The following is a 15,065-nucleotide window of genomic DNA, read 5'->3' as shown; positions in this document are numbered from 1 at the left end:
GATGACTTTGGATCAGTCAACCCAACTCATATCCCAGAATTGTTGTTGTGGGGAAAATAGAAGGAGGAAGCAATATTGGTATGTCTACCCCCTGGAGGTATACAAGTAGTCCTCGTCCTACGGCCACAATTGAGCCCAAAATATATGTTGCTAAGTTGAGAGATTTGCCCCATTTTATGACCTTTCATGCCACAATTGTTAAGTGAATCCTTGCAGTTGCTGAATTAGCAAACGGTTGTTAGATGAATCTGGCTTCTCCATTGACTTTGCTTGTTAGAAGGTCACTAAAAGTGATCACATGACCACACGACACTGCAACCGTCATAAATATGAGTCAGTTGCCAAATGTCTGAATTTTGATCGCGTGACCACGGGGATGCTGCAAGGGTCGTAAGTGTGAAAAATGGTTATAAGTCACTTTTTTTCAGTGCCATTGTAAGTTCGAACTTCGACTTACAACAGTTCATTTAGTGAACTGTTTTAAGTCGAGGATTACCTGTGTATAAAAGAAAAGGCAGGATAAAAGTTTAAGTAAAACACAAAAACCAGTCAAGGAGAAAGAAGAAAGTGAGAAGGGAAAAAACTGAAGGGAAGATCTTTGCTCAGCAAGAAGAGAAGAGAAGAGAAGGCAGCTCTTAGCGGGATAGGTTTCTTAGATAGTATCATCCTATATATAAACTTGGAAAAAAATTATATAGCAAGTCAGTAATAAAATCAAATATGGGTGTTTTGGTTAATGAAAAATAATGCTGGCTAAGAAGTCAGAGTGAAACAGTTCAGTTTTGCATTATGTAATTTATTTATGTTTAATGGTTTCATTTTCTTCATGTTTGACTCGAAGACTTTTGTATCAACATATAAAAGGTTTTGGTGTTGTTGTCTTTAGGCTAATGAATTCATTTGCATGAGGAATGTGTCTAGGACCCAGTAAAGAAATTTATCTTAACCCAATTTGTATCCTATTTTGCTCAGACTTGGCAGATTTTATTGTATCAGAGAAATATCTGAAGGTTTCATTACCTCTGCTTGTGCAGTAAGAAAAATTTTGAAGTCCTCATTAAAAGTTAAAGTAGGATGATCAGCAATCCGGTTTAAAAACTTATGCAAAGCTTTCCTTCTTGTTTCAATGAATTCTTCGTTAAATCGTTCCACAACTCCTTTCATTATGAATTTTTCAGGCAACGGCTAAAGAAAGGAAGAAGTGGAAGAATGAAACTAATTAAGGTGCATTCATGCATACATACCTAAACCGCAACTCTAAAAATACAATTTCTATGCATACTATGCCTTAAAACGGAATGACTCATGACTCTTTCTTTATTGGCACAAAAGTAACAGAGAAGGTGGGTAGAGGGAAATCTTTGTTAACATATCCACATTTTCACTTTAGCAACTTTGTTTGATTTGGGGGCAAGATTCAAAACATGATTGGAATAAAATGGCATGATTCCATTATTCACTTTACAAAAGGTAGGTTGTTTCATTATAATGAACGCAATAGGGAAACAGCCCAAAAACTCTGTTCTCTGGTAGCCTGCCATTGCCAATTTTAGTGCTCTATCTCCTCGCTGGAACCCGGCTTTTTATGGAAGTCAATAAAAAGTCTTACTGGAATAATAAGTGTTGGATGCGCTTCTTCAAGTCTTCCTTTCAACCAAAGAAAGTCCTGATAGCGTCTTCTAACTTCATACTCACTGGAATCAAATTCACCACGAGTTGTCTGAAAAGTAAAAAACAAAAACAAAATGAGAATGAGAAACTTCTGTTATATATATGGTGACAATAATAGTGTATGACAGTGATGGCTAACCTTTTCTGGACCAAGTGCCCAAAACGCACGCATGTGCATGTGGCCCCCCCATGTGTATCTTCCTCAGTACAGCCTTGGATGAGGATGATCAGACTTACATCTTGGAGGGCACCACTTGAAGAAGGCTGCTCTAAAATCTACTAAGCTTTCCAACAACTTTAGAAGACATACCAGAGATCTTGAAATGGTACAAAACTTGAGAGCATCTGTCTTGCTAGCAAGAAAATAAGTTCTAGAATAATGGTGGGTTGCTACCGGTTCACCCCGGGTCGGGTGAACCGGAAGTGGTGGGAGGCCCCGCCCATTCACCCGGATGTTTCTGCGAATGCGCAGAAGCATCGTGTGTGTGTGTGCACACGCACCCACGAGCAAACCAATAGCAACGGGATTTGAATCCCACTACTGTCTAGAAGATATAGAAAGGCTCACTTCCAAAGAGAAATCATGCATGAACTGGTTGTCCTACAGCAGGAACGTGGGAAAGAAAATATGGTTGCAAAAATATAACTCCAAAATACTTAAGCACAAATTGTGGATAAATATAGAGTTGAAATGAAAAGACTGTATGTATAGGAATAATCTAGAATATATATACAACGTGTAAACATATTGAAGCTTCTCTACAGTCCAGTATAAACCAAGATTTCCTATTGCAGTATATGTTAACTTTGATTTAAATTGATTCATAAATTCCTACCTGAATTCCAATTGCACTATTCCCTTCTGGGATAAGCAATCACATGCAAAGTGCAAAGAAGGAATAAGAAACAAAAAGTCAAAGAAATGTAGGCATAAAGGGGGGAAAAAGAAAAAGTTAAATCTACTTTACATCAATATCATTCACAATACATCTCCTTATCTTTCTATCCCTGCAAAATGTCATTATAATCACTATGTTTATATATTGAATCATCAGCCACTGACTTTTGTTCTCGCCACTCCCTTTTCCAATACCATATCAAATCCCTTGAACCATAAACCTTTCCAGGTCTTCTTTCTTTCTACTCCACTCACTCTCCTGTTATATACTTGTTCTGCAATTCAACCCTCTTTCATTTTCTCTATATGAGTAAAGTACTTCTGTGATAGGGGTCATTTATTTTTGTATCAAATCCACATTCATTCATTAACTGAGCAAAGAATCTTGCACTTTTCTTCCTTGTTTGACCACAAACACTTCTTGAGTGCACTGTTTCTTCTACATTCAGCTTGCTTTACTGTTTCTCTTAATATACCCAACTCTTATTTCCTGTAACAAATTGTACAGAAACAGATTTACAGCCATCTTGTTCTACAAATCCTCCTACTCAGAGCAGGCTACATACCACCTACTACTTTCCTATCTTCATTTACATATTTCAAAACTTTGCCCGTTTCCCCATTTTTGTAAATATTTGACCAAAATACACCAATTCATCTAGTTGCTTTGTTTTGTTTTTTTAAAAACCATACGCATAACTTGCTATCATTCTCTCTCAATGTTCCCCATCAAACACAAATACTTTGGACTGTGATGCATTAATTTTCAGAACCATATTTTGCATTGGCATCGTATAATTTATCTCAACTGACAACATGACATCTGCTGCATACAAAAGGACAGGCGCATTCACATCCCCAACTAATATATCTTTAAGATCCGACTTCTACAATTCCTTATGTATTTAACCATAAATACATTAAACAATAAGGAGAAATCCCACAACATTACCTTTCTCCTTGTTCAATGTTCAGTCATTTCATAAAGTTCCATTTGTGCCTTATAGCAATAGCGCTTAGCGCTTAGTCTTATATACCGCCTCACCGAGCTATCTATCACATTTTGAGATCATCTCCTCAACACATCTCAGGGTAGTGTACAAACTAAAAACGTAACGGGTCAGCCTATTAATCAAAACCATAAAAAGGAAAAGATGGTCAAAGAGGGAAAATAATAGACAGATAACAGCAAAACCACCCTACCATGGGCCCAACGCCTGAGAAAAGAGTCAGGTTTTTAAAGCCTGCATTAGAGAGAATAGGATGGGGGCTGTGTTTCAAAAAGGATGCTGTTTCAGAGGGCAGGTACCGAAACAGATATCTACTGAATCTTATAAGATGACACTGATATACTACTCTTGTAATTAGAAACAACCTTCAACTCCAGATGACACAAACCATTCCGTAATTCAAGTCTGTAAATCAACAAATGTGCAATAAACCTGCTTTCTCACATTCAAATATTTCTCAGTGATCTGCTGATTAACAAAACTATGCCCTCTAAATTCCTTACTTGGCATAAAACCATACTGCACTTCTCCAGTTTTGCTCAATGTCACCTCTTGTGCCCTTTTTAATCAAACATGTCAAACATATTCCCAAGCACACTTAACACACCAACATGGCTATGCTTTTTGATTCATTTCTCACTACCTTTCCTTTTATATAAGACGGATATATTTCAAATGTCAGGCATGAATACAGTCTTCAAAAACATTTTAACCAAGTCATACAGACACTCCATAACCAAACATATTTTAATATTTCTCCAATTACATCATTCAGCCTAAACAGTTTTCAAAATTCTCACAGCACTTGTGACTTCCTTTTCATGGTTTTTTTTCTCACGCTGTACTCTTTATAGGATTTGTTTAATTTCATTTTTTAGACTAACATTTCCATATAAATCTCTAAAATATCCCTTCCAAGATTCCTTCAGTTCAGGTTCATTCTAAGCAGACACAATTCCTGGTTTAGCTTTCTTCACTCACTTCCAAAGCCAATTTTGTTTCCATTATAAGTGTTTTACATTTTCCCCATCTCTTTTAATTCTAAGAACTGATTGCACTCTATTTTCCTCACATGTTCTTTTTCTTCTATACACATTACACAATCTATTTATCTCATCCTCGGTTTTTATAGCATTCATTTTCTTTATATGTATTATTTTTTTCTCCACCTCTTTCACTATCATTCCAAAAATCATCCTACAATGCATTTCCTATTCACGTAACTTCACATACGTCTGTGGAACTTTCCAATATAAATCTTTTTACTTAGTACCAAACACCTTTCATATTCTCTTTATGTTTATTCTTCGTGTAGCAAAATTAAGCTATTTCCTAATGCTTTTTCATATAGGACTCCCTACAGTCATTCTATTTTCATATTCTCAAATGTCTTTATTTTCTTCCCGTATTTCCCAAGATTATCTCTTGGTAGTGCCAAGTAATGATTTGCCCCATATTCAAAATCTCTCATTACTCTTGTATCCTTCACTAATGCTCACAAATTTTCATCACAAACAATAAGATCAGTCACTTCTTTTTCTTCCATGCCTTTTCAGGTGTGTAAATGGATGTGCTTATGATTAAAATAGGTATTAGAAATTAACAGATCTTTTTCTAAGCAAGGTCTTTCAATGGCCTAATCACTTTTTTCTGCATTCTCTCAGCATGTTCCTACACATCCGTTCACATCAGTTAACAGCATATTAGATTGCCATTAATTCTGAATGTTGCATAACCTTTCCCAAATGATATTTTTAATTCTTCAATTATCAGGATTCATTGTACCACAAGAGGCAGCATTGCCAATATATGGATTCCTGCTTTCATTCATACCCATCACAACCTAGATGGCACAACTTCCTACTTTTTGGCATATAATTAAGGCCATTCATTCAATTAACCATTCACTGAATTAAACCTATTAAACCTATATCTCTGGATTCCAAAGGCACTATATACATACTAATTAACTCCGTTCTACAAGTTTTAACTTCATTCAGATGTATTATCTCCTTTTCCTTTCTCTGGAATTCACAGACACACACTTTCTTTACTTTCACTTATTAATTCATGCTATTTATCATTAACTCTTTTTGCATTCCAAGTCACGGTCTTCCATGAGGATGGTTGAAGGTAGAATCACCACATTTTTATCTAACAGTTTTTAAATAAATGTAGGCTATATTACCAGCTGTAACCATGCCCATCGCATATTTAGCATATCTTGTTAGTTATTAAGGATAATACTTGTTAGTTTGGGCACATTTTTGCCAATATGCCACACAGACTTAATCTTAATCCAAGATCAAAGAGTTGGGACTTAATGGCTTCAAAATGAAGGTGCTCCTTTTTTCTAAGAAAATTCTTAGAGATTATAAAAAGGAAATGAATGTTTTCCAAGTTGAGTAGATAAAAGATGTTCAAATATGTCCATAAATTACCTTCAAATTTAGATACTTTTATCTATTTTTTGATAAATACTTCCACATTTATTTATGCTCTTTGAGTCCTCTATTTCCTGAATGCAGCAAATAGCACATGCAATTATTAGATTTCCTACAATGCAAATATTTAAAATCTTGTTGCAATCAATCTATACAATGCAAAAATACTGAGTTTTTTGCTGTTTTGTGCTCTTACCTATATAGCACTTTGAACCTATTCAGTCAACATTTATTAGAATTATATTGTGAATCTCCATCTGTATTCCAAATGATCTCCCCTTTGGGTAGGATTAGGAAATTCTTCTATAGCAGCCTGAATAAGAAACGTCGACCTAAAATCCTAGTTAAGATAATCCTTTCAGATGAAAATCTGGCTGAGGTGAATTTTGATGGAAAAGTTAATACATGAGGAAACTTTTCTTTCAATTAAAAAACAGTTTTGTACCATGTTGATAATGCACAGGATTCTTCTCAGTAAGCATAATCTTGTGCCAAATGTGCACAGAGGAATCAAAATAATTTAATGAACATTATAGCCCTCAATAAGGAGTGTTGGCTGATACTGGTTAACAGAATATGTAGAATTCTCCTCAGTGAGATCCCTGTCTTCTAATATGGTTTCAATTCTTCATCAGAGAGGATTTTAGGATTGTAATTCCAATGTAACTCTGAAGAGATTCTGTTTTGGGCTTCTATTCCCTGTCAAATTTTACAAATCCTGTAAATAAGATAAGTAATTCATAAAGGGTACAGATAAACAAACACAGTTGGGGAAAATGATAAATACATTCAATGCAAAGCAAATGAGTTGTAGTTGCTACCCAGTAGCTTGCTTTCCTTTGATCTTTTTACAACTGTTTCAAAGCCAAAATTCATCAAGTTACTTTATCACCAATCTAAACCAGAGTTATTATTATTATTTACTTAATAATTCAGCTTTTCTTCAGTGCTAGGTTTTTTCTATGGGTGTATCTCTTTGCATTCCATCTCTATACTTGTTCACAAATTGTGATTACACAATTGTGATTACTGGGATATTTTCTTTGGACTGCTTTTGCCAGGGCACTCAGTTCATTCGTAACACAAGGTTTATCCCCAAGAGTCTCATCAATTGTCTTGAACAATGATGTCACTGGTCATGGATGACATCTTGCACAAGAGAGTAAAATATGGGCCAGCAGGCATAGCTAAAAAGATGGACATGTAAGCATAGCATTGCACAGGAACATAGCTTAAGTAGCCATATCCCAGCTTCTGAAAAATTAATATCCTGCCAAAGCATGTTTTCTTACATTTTTGATTAAAAAAAAAATCATGAAAGTCAAAGAGCTTCACCTCTGAATACAGTCATCATATAAGTTTGTAGATCCAACTTCAAGTACCAAAAAAGGAGTTTAGATGTACATATACAATCCTTCCTGGTCATATCATCTAGCAAGTCCCAGGAAAGGGGTTTTCTTTGTCACGGTACCTACTCTCTAAAACAGCATCCTTCTAGGTACCATACATTACTGGACTTTAGAATAGCATTAAAATATGGCTCTTATGCAACCCTTAGGTAGGGTGTTTGGGGAAGTCAATCATTTGTTTCTATCAACATGGGGACCATAGAGAATTGGCTGTTAAGCTACCCAGAGGAGTTGTAACTGACTGACCTGGAAATTTGAAAAATAAATAAAGGAACTTCCTCTGTATAATTATAAACAGAGTCATTATATTTTCTTGAGATCTAATAAGAGCACCTGCTGGCTGCATGATTATTTTTTTTTCTTGAAAAGCATTATATTGGCTGTCCCCTCTGCAATCAGGAATAAGCTTAATGAAGTCATCTTAAACATAACTTAAATAAATAAGTAAATAAGTAGTCCCATTAGAAATTTCATGCAGTTTCAAAAACAGTTTGCTACTACTGTCAGGGAAGTCCAAAACAGAATCTCTCTGGAAATCTGTTGCAATTATAATTTGGAGAGTTGTAATCCGGAAAACACCTGGTTTGAAAAGCTCGTACTCTATCACTTTCTGGAACTAATGCAAATGTCACAACTGCTCTTATTTACTTTTTAAAACTTACTGTCTTCTTCTGAACACTTTACTCTGATAATTTGTCATAAGCATCTATGTAAATGAAATCCAGGTTCTTTTAGCAGACCATGGAATAGGATGATATGTCACCCAGTTTTGTTGTTGTTCTTGCTGTTGTGCTAGTTCATTACTATTTTATATTTGTGGGTTCTCTAAAGTGAGCAGTTAAAAGTTGATATTGTTATAGCTGGTTTTTCTTCACTTTTTGGTCTAAAAATGTATTTAATGTACATTATAAGTTGCCTAATGTTGCTATGGCAATTGGGGCAGCTTATGCATTTATTGATTGGTCAATTAATAATTAAATCATGGTTTGCTCTAACAAGATCCATAAGGCCTTAAATTTTTTTAAAAGTGGTACTTTGCTATAAGAAGAAACAAACCTTGGTGACAATTCTGTAAGTGATGAATGTCTCAATGGCAGTAATATAGCTTTCTGGATCATCAACCGTTATGAAAAGATCCTTTCCTTCTGGTTCATCCTCAAATTTGTACTGATTTATCATCGAAGATGGAGATGTTGGGATCAAAGGGCTGAAGGAGTTTGCCTCCATGAGTGACGCATCCTGTGAAAATAAACAAGGCAATGGGGGGAGAGGGGAAGTCATCAGGGTTACCAAAAGATAATGCCATAAAAGCAACGTGGGATTGCCGCTATAATATACAATTGATGAATCACGGTTTGTAAGCCAAAATACACAAGGCTTGTATTTCATGCTCAGTCTGTTTTTTTCTTTTTTTTTAAATGAGTCACAGAAGACTAGTTGCCATTAATGAATGTCATGCGGCTTTGTCCAGGAGTTTGAAGGAAAAATTATATATATTGAGTCAGTTCTGAAATTTCAGCTTAAATAATAGATTTACTTTATTTATTTATTTACCTTATTTGGTGAGAAAGAACAGTATCAATAGTGCTATGTGTATATACTTACAACAGAGGTGGGTTTCAGCAGGTTCTGACCAGTTCTGGAGAACCGGTAGCGGAAATTTTGAGTAGTTCGGAGAACTGGTAGTAAAAATTCTGACTGGCCCCGTCCCCATCTACTCTCTGCCTCCCGAGTCCCAACTGATTGGGAGGATATGGGGATTTTGCAGTAACCTTCCCCTGGAGTGGGGTGGGAATGGAGATTTTACAGTATCCTTTCCCTGCCATGGCCACCAAGCCACGCCCAAGCCATGCCACGCCCAAAGAACTGGTAGTAAAAATTTTTTGAAACACACCACTGACTGACAATTATGTCTCTTAGAGCAGTAATTATATTATATATATACTATCAGATTGCATCTGCGACTTATACCAGCTTGTACCAGCTTTAAGCCAGCCACCATCTGTAGACATTTTGAAGATGGGTATCCACTTGGACTTGGCATTACATCCTGCCACCCCAGACTTTACCTTGCTACCTCACGTCGTCTTCTCTCTCCTGTTTATGCTTTTAACTTATTTATGCGATATTCTGCCTTAGAACTCTTGCGCCTGCGAGGTGCCCCCGCCTCGCAGGAATGGCCCGCCGCATTATCAAGGGCCGGCCTCAATGACGGGTCTTGGGACCCACAGAGGTGGCATGCGAAAAAAAAGAGCCTTTGGGGGTTTTTAGATAGGGCTTTTTTAAGGGGTGGGAGGGTTAGGGCGGGCGTTGGGGGTAGCCCGTCGGGAGGGGAGCCAGTCCTTGCGCGTGCTCGCGGCGGTTTTTAATAGGTTCGGAGGTTAGGGGAGATTGCGTTCCTGTTGGTGAGGGTGGCCCGATTTTCACGGTAAGTGGGAGGGCAGATATGGCGGAAGGGGATCATATCGTTCTGGGGGGGCGCGCGCCCGATGGTTGCAAGCGGTCGCACGCCCCGATCCCTCGGCCTTTTCCCGTTCCCCGGATGGTCAAGACCCCAGAGCCTGAGCCTGCGGCTGATGTTATGCAACGACGGTCCGTGGTTAATAAGGCCCCTAATATATGACCTTATCCAGGGGCGCCATGGACCTTATAGGCGCACGGAAACCTGGCTGGGCACGGAAGGGGTGTGCCTTGTGGAGATGTGCCCGCCGGGTTTCCGTGCATTCCATCAGCCGAGGGCTCAGGGTAGGGGTGGCGGGTGGCGGTTGTGATTAGAGAGTCTAGAGCCGAGGGAGACCACTGTACCTCAGATTGCGGGTGCGAATCCCTCTTTGTGAGATGGGGTCATAGGTGCCAGATGGGTTTGCTGATCACGTACCTGGCTCCTTGCTGCGTGACAGCTGCCCTGCCCGAGCTCCTGGAGGTGCTGGCCGGGGTGGCAGTTGAAACCCCCAGACTTTTAGTCATGGGGGACTTTAACTTGCCATCGTCCGGCTCGTCATCGACGGCAGCTCGGGAGTTCATGGCTTCCATGACGGCCTTGGACCTGACCCAAGTAGTTGATGGCCCTACTCACATTGGGGGTGGCACTCTGGACCTGATTTTTGTCTCTGGTCAGTGGTCGAGAGATCTGGACTTAAAGGAAATAGTCACTGAACCTTTGTCATGGTCAGATCACTCTCTCCTTCGTCTGGACTTTCTGACCGCCATTCACCACCGCAGGGAGACGGAGCCGATACGTTGGTTCCGCCCCAGGCGCCTGATGGACCCGGAGGGGTTCCGGACGGAGCTTGGGCCATTTCCTGAGGGTCTGGCTCACGGCTCGGCTGAGGAACTTGTTGCGGCCTGGGAACGGGCCGCGGCGGGGGCCTTAGACCGTGTCGTGCCTTTGCGGCCTCTGACCCGGCGCAGGTCCCAACCGGCTCCTTGGTTCTCCGAGGAGCTGAGAGGGATGAAACGCCGGAGAAGACGCCTAGAGAGTTCCTGGAGGTCCAGCCGTTCAGAAGCTGATCGGACACTAGTGAAGTCCTATACTAGGACTTACCTAGTGGCATTGAGGGAAGCGAGGCGGAGCTACGCCTCCTCCCTCATTGCATCGGCAGATAACCGCCCAGCCGCCCTGTTTGGGTGACCCTCCCTCCTACACCAGGGGAGCCGTGGATGACCCGTTGCAGGGACGTGCTGAGGAGTTTAACGGTTATCTATACGATAAAATCGTTCAGCTTCGGGATGGTTTGGACCAAGATTGCGGTGATACGGGTGAGACAGCTGAGGGTGGTCTTGGCGACATTTTATGGGATGAGTTTGACCCTGTCGCTCCCGAGGACATGGACAGGTTGTTGGGGAGGCTGAATGCCACCACGTGTTTACTGGACCCGTGCCCCTCCTGGCTGGTGCTGGCCACTCAGGAGGTGACACGAGGCTGGCTCCAGGCGATTACGAGCGCTTCCTTGGTGGAGGGTGTCTTTCCGGCCGCCTTGAAAGAGGCGGTGGTGAGGCCCCTCCTCAAGAAGCCTTCCCTGGACCCGGCTGTTTTAGGTAATTATCGTCCGGTCTCCAACCTTCGCTTCGCGGCGAAGGTTGTAGAGAGTATGGTGGCATATCAGTTTCCCTTGCACCTGGATGAAACTGTCTATCTAGACCCGTTCCAGTCCGGTTTCCGGCCCGGTTACAGCACGGAGACGGCGTTGGTCGCGTTGGTGGATGATCTCTGGAGGGCCAGGGATAGGGGTTGTTCCTCTGCCCTGGTCCTATTAGACCTCTCAGCGGCTTTTGATACCATCGACCATGGTATCCTGCTGCGCCGGTTGGAGGGATTGGGAGTGGGAGGCACCGTTTATCGGTGGTTCTCCTCCTATCTCTCCGACCGGTCGCAGTCGGTGTTGACAGGGGGGCAGAGGTCGGCCCCGAGGCGCCTCACTTGTGGGGTGCCGCAGGGGTCGATTCTCTCGCCCCTTCTGTTCAACATCTACATGAAGCCGCTGGGTGAGATCATCAGTGGGTTCGGTGTGAGGTACCAGCTGTATGCGGATGACACCCAGCTGTACTTTTCCACACCGGACCACCCCAACGAAGCCATCGAAGTGCTGTCCCGGTGTCTGGAGGCCGTACGGGTCTGGATGGGGAGAAACAGGCTCAAGCTCAATCCCTCCAAGACAGAGTGGCTGTGGATGCCGGCATCCCGGTACAGTCAGCTAAATCCGCGGCTGACCATCGGTGGCGAGTCATTGGCCCCGATGGAGAGGGTGCGCAACTTAGGCGTCCTCCTGGATGAACGGCTGTCTCTAGAAGATCACTTGACGGCCGCCTCCAGGAGAGCGTTCTACCAGGTTCGCCTGGTGCGCCAGTTGCGCCCCTTTCTGGACCGGGAGGCCCTATGCACGGTCACTCACGCTCTCGTGACGTCTCGCCTGGATTACTGCAACGCTCTACATGGGGCTCCCTTGAAGGGCATCCGGAGGCTGCAGTTAGTCCAGAATGCGGCTGCGCTGGTGATAGATGGAGCCCCGTGGCTCCCGTGATAACACCCATCCTGCGAGGCGGCACTGGCTACCTGTGGTCTTCCGGGTGCGCTTCAAGGTTTTGGTGACCACCTTTAAAGCACTCCATGGCATAGGGCCGGGTTATCTACGGGACCGCCTACTGCGACCAGATACCTCTCACCGACCCGTGCGCTCTCACAGGAGGGACTCCTCAGGGTGCCGTCAGCTAGGCAGTGTCGTCTGGCGGCGCCCAGGAAGGGCCTTCTGTGGGGCTCCCACCCTCTGGAACGAACTCCCCCCAGGACTCCGTCAACTTCCAGATCTTCGGACCTTCCGTCGCGAGCTCAAGACTCATTTATTCATCTGCGCAGGACTGGCTTAGATTTTTTAAATTTAGAGGGGTTTTAAATCGATTTTAATATTTATATTTTTATTTTTAACAATTGGTATTATTAACTATTGGCATTAGAATAAGTCTTTTAATGATTATTTTAATTTGTATATTGATGTTTTTTATATGCCTGTAAACCGCCCTGAGTCCTTTGGGAGATAGGGCGGTATATAAGTTTAAATAATAAATAAATAAATTAAGCATTGCTGCTTTAGAATTGACCTGGCTTTTTTACCCCTTCTCTATGTAACAATTCTTCCAGAGTTTTTGAAGGAGGTTCCCTAACATTTCCCTTTGTTGGCAAAAAGATCTCAGCCAAGCTGTTCGTTTCTTTTCTGGCCTGGAAAACAGGCTGCTCGAGTCTCAAAAATCAGCCAGAGATAGGTGGGAAGACATAGCAATCAATCAATCAATCAATCAATCAATCAATCAGCTACAATAGCCCTTATGTCTTGAAAATACACTTGGAATTGAGGTCTAAAACTTTCCCTGACCTCCAAAATTCACTCATGTTTTCTTCTTCTTTGCAGCAAGAGTTCCCTTGTAGTATGGCACTGAATTGAGCCGTGCAGATCCGTTTTTTCTTATATAATGCTGACTGAATTATACAATGATAATGTTGCATGTATCTTTTCCTTGGAGATTATAATTACAAATCATTAAAAAACTCAAAAAACAATAATGGTGCTTCTGGAAATCACCAAATTGCTACAGAAGCCCTCGTTTGTACTCAGTCTTGCAGGGCAGAAGTACATAACACAGGAACACTGTCTCCAATTTGGTGCTATGAAAACACATTTATTTATTTGATTTTTATCCTGCCTCTATTATTGTTTATAAGCAACTTAAGGCAGCAAACATATTCAATGCTCTTTCTTCTTCCTGTTTTCCCCACAACAACCCCCTGTGAGGGTTGGGGCTGAGAAAGAATGACTGGCCCCAAGTGATCCAGTCAGTTTTTCATGCCTACGGCAGGATTAGAACTCATGGCCTTTTGGTTCCTAGATCAGCACTTTAACCACACTATAATAACAAGCATGGAAATTTTTCTTAGTTTTATTATGAATTAATTTAATTAATCGACTTTACTAATTTTAACCAGGCCACAATTTTTCATGAGCCTGCACTATAATAATAAGGCTTAACCCAGAGTTAAATGTTTAAATGTGATATTTAAAGAAGTACTTGGAATTAACCTAGCCAATTTTCAAATATTGTATTTGTAGGCTTTTTGATCTTGAAGTGTGATGCATTAGCTCATTCCTCTTGCACCATTTTCTCATCAAAATGGTGCTTGCTCTACTTCAAAATCCCATTTTATTTTATTTTATTTATTTATTTATAATTTAATTTCTATACCGCCCTTCTCCCGAAGGACTCAGGGCGGTTTACAGCCATATTTAAAAACACAAAATACAAACAGCAAATTTAAAACAGAATTAAAACCAAATATTTAATAGGCCGAATCAAATTAAAACGGTCGTAGACCGACGTAAAACCCATTTAAAAATTTCGATTTAAAATTACCCTTAGGCCAGTCCCGCACGATGGTATAATAAAGTCTTAAGTTCACATTTGAAGGTCCGGAGGTCGGGGGGTTGGCACAACCCCGGAGGCAGCTCATTCCAAAGGGCCGGTGCCGCCACAGAGAAGGCTCTCCCCCTGGGGGCCGCCAATCGACATTGTTTGGTCGACGGCACCCTGAGAAGGCCCACCCTGTGGGAGCGCACGGGTCACTGGGAGGCTATCGGTGGCATTATAAAATATGTACAATATTATAGATTAACTTTCCTCATTCCAAAGGGAATTGTTTTTCAAAGAATATTTGGTGCAAAGTGTAACCAAATGAGTCCAATGATTATCAGCATCTGTCTAAGAATGTCTATATTGTGGTAGCTCAATACCGGTAAAAATGTTATGTAAAATACTGCATTTCTTTAAAAACAACCCAACAGTTCAACAACAGATACTATTGTAATTCATATTTCAGCATCAGATAGCTCTGCTAAAAGATACTGGTTCAACCATTACAGGCAATCCTTGACTTACAACTATCCATTTAGCAACCATTCAAAGTTACAATGGCGCGGAAAAAAGTGACTTATGATTAGTTCTCATGCTTATTTGGGCACTTGGCAATTGGTTCATATTTATGATGGTTAGAGCATCCCGGGGTCATGTGAATACTAGCTGCAGCCTTTCCTAGTAGGCTTCAGACAAGCAAAATTAAAGGGAGAAGCTGGATTTGGTTAATGACCAC

At 41.1% G+C, this 15,065-nt stretch overlaps 1 protein-coding gene across 1 annotated transcript in view; it reads right to left on the bottom strand.

The window, feature by feature from the left end:
- Nucleotides 1–15,065, bottom strand: part of SNX7 (sorting nexin 7) — a 64,269-nt gene that overhangs the window by 35,511 nt on the left and 13,693 nt on the right. The window contains exons 2-4 of the mRNA XM_058175870.1: nucleotides 8,489–8,671; nucleotides 1,610–1,720; nucleotides 1,021–1,185 (exon numbers count right to left, since the gene is read on the bottom strand). Coding sequence (XP_058031853.1) covers nucleotides 1,021–1,185; nucleotides 1,610–1,720; nucleotides 8,489–8,671 — 459 coding nt within the window. The remainder of the gene's footprint in view (nucleotides 1–1,020; nucleotides 1,186–1,609; nucleotides 1,721–8,488; nucleotides 8,672–15,065) is intronic.

The sequence above is a fragment of the Ahaetulla prasina genome, chromosome 3 (assembly GCF_028640845.1).
Source record: "Ahaetulla prasina isolate Xishuangbanna chromosome 3, ASM2864084v1, whole genome shotgun sequence".
NCBI classification, from domain to species: Eukaryota; Metazoa; Chordata; class Lepidosauria; order Squamata; family Colubridae; genus Ahaetulla; species Ahaetulla prasina.
This window is presented reverse-complemented; position numbering and strand designations above follow the sequence as displayed.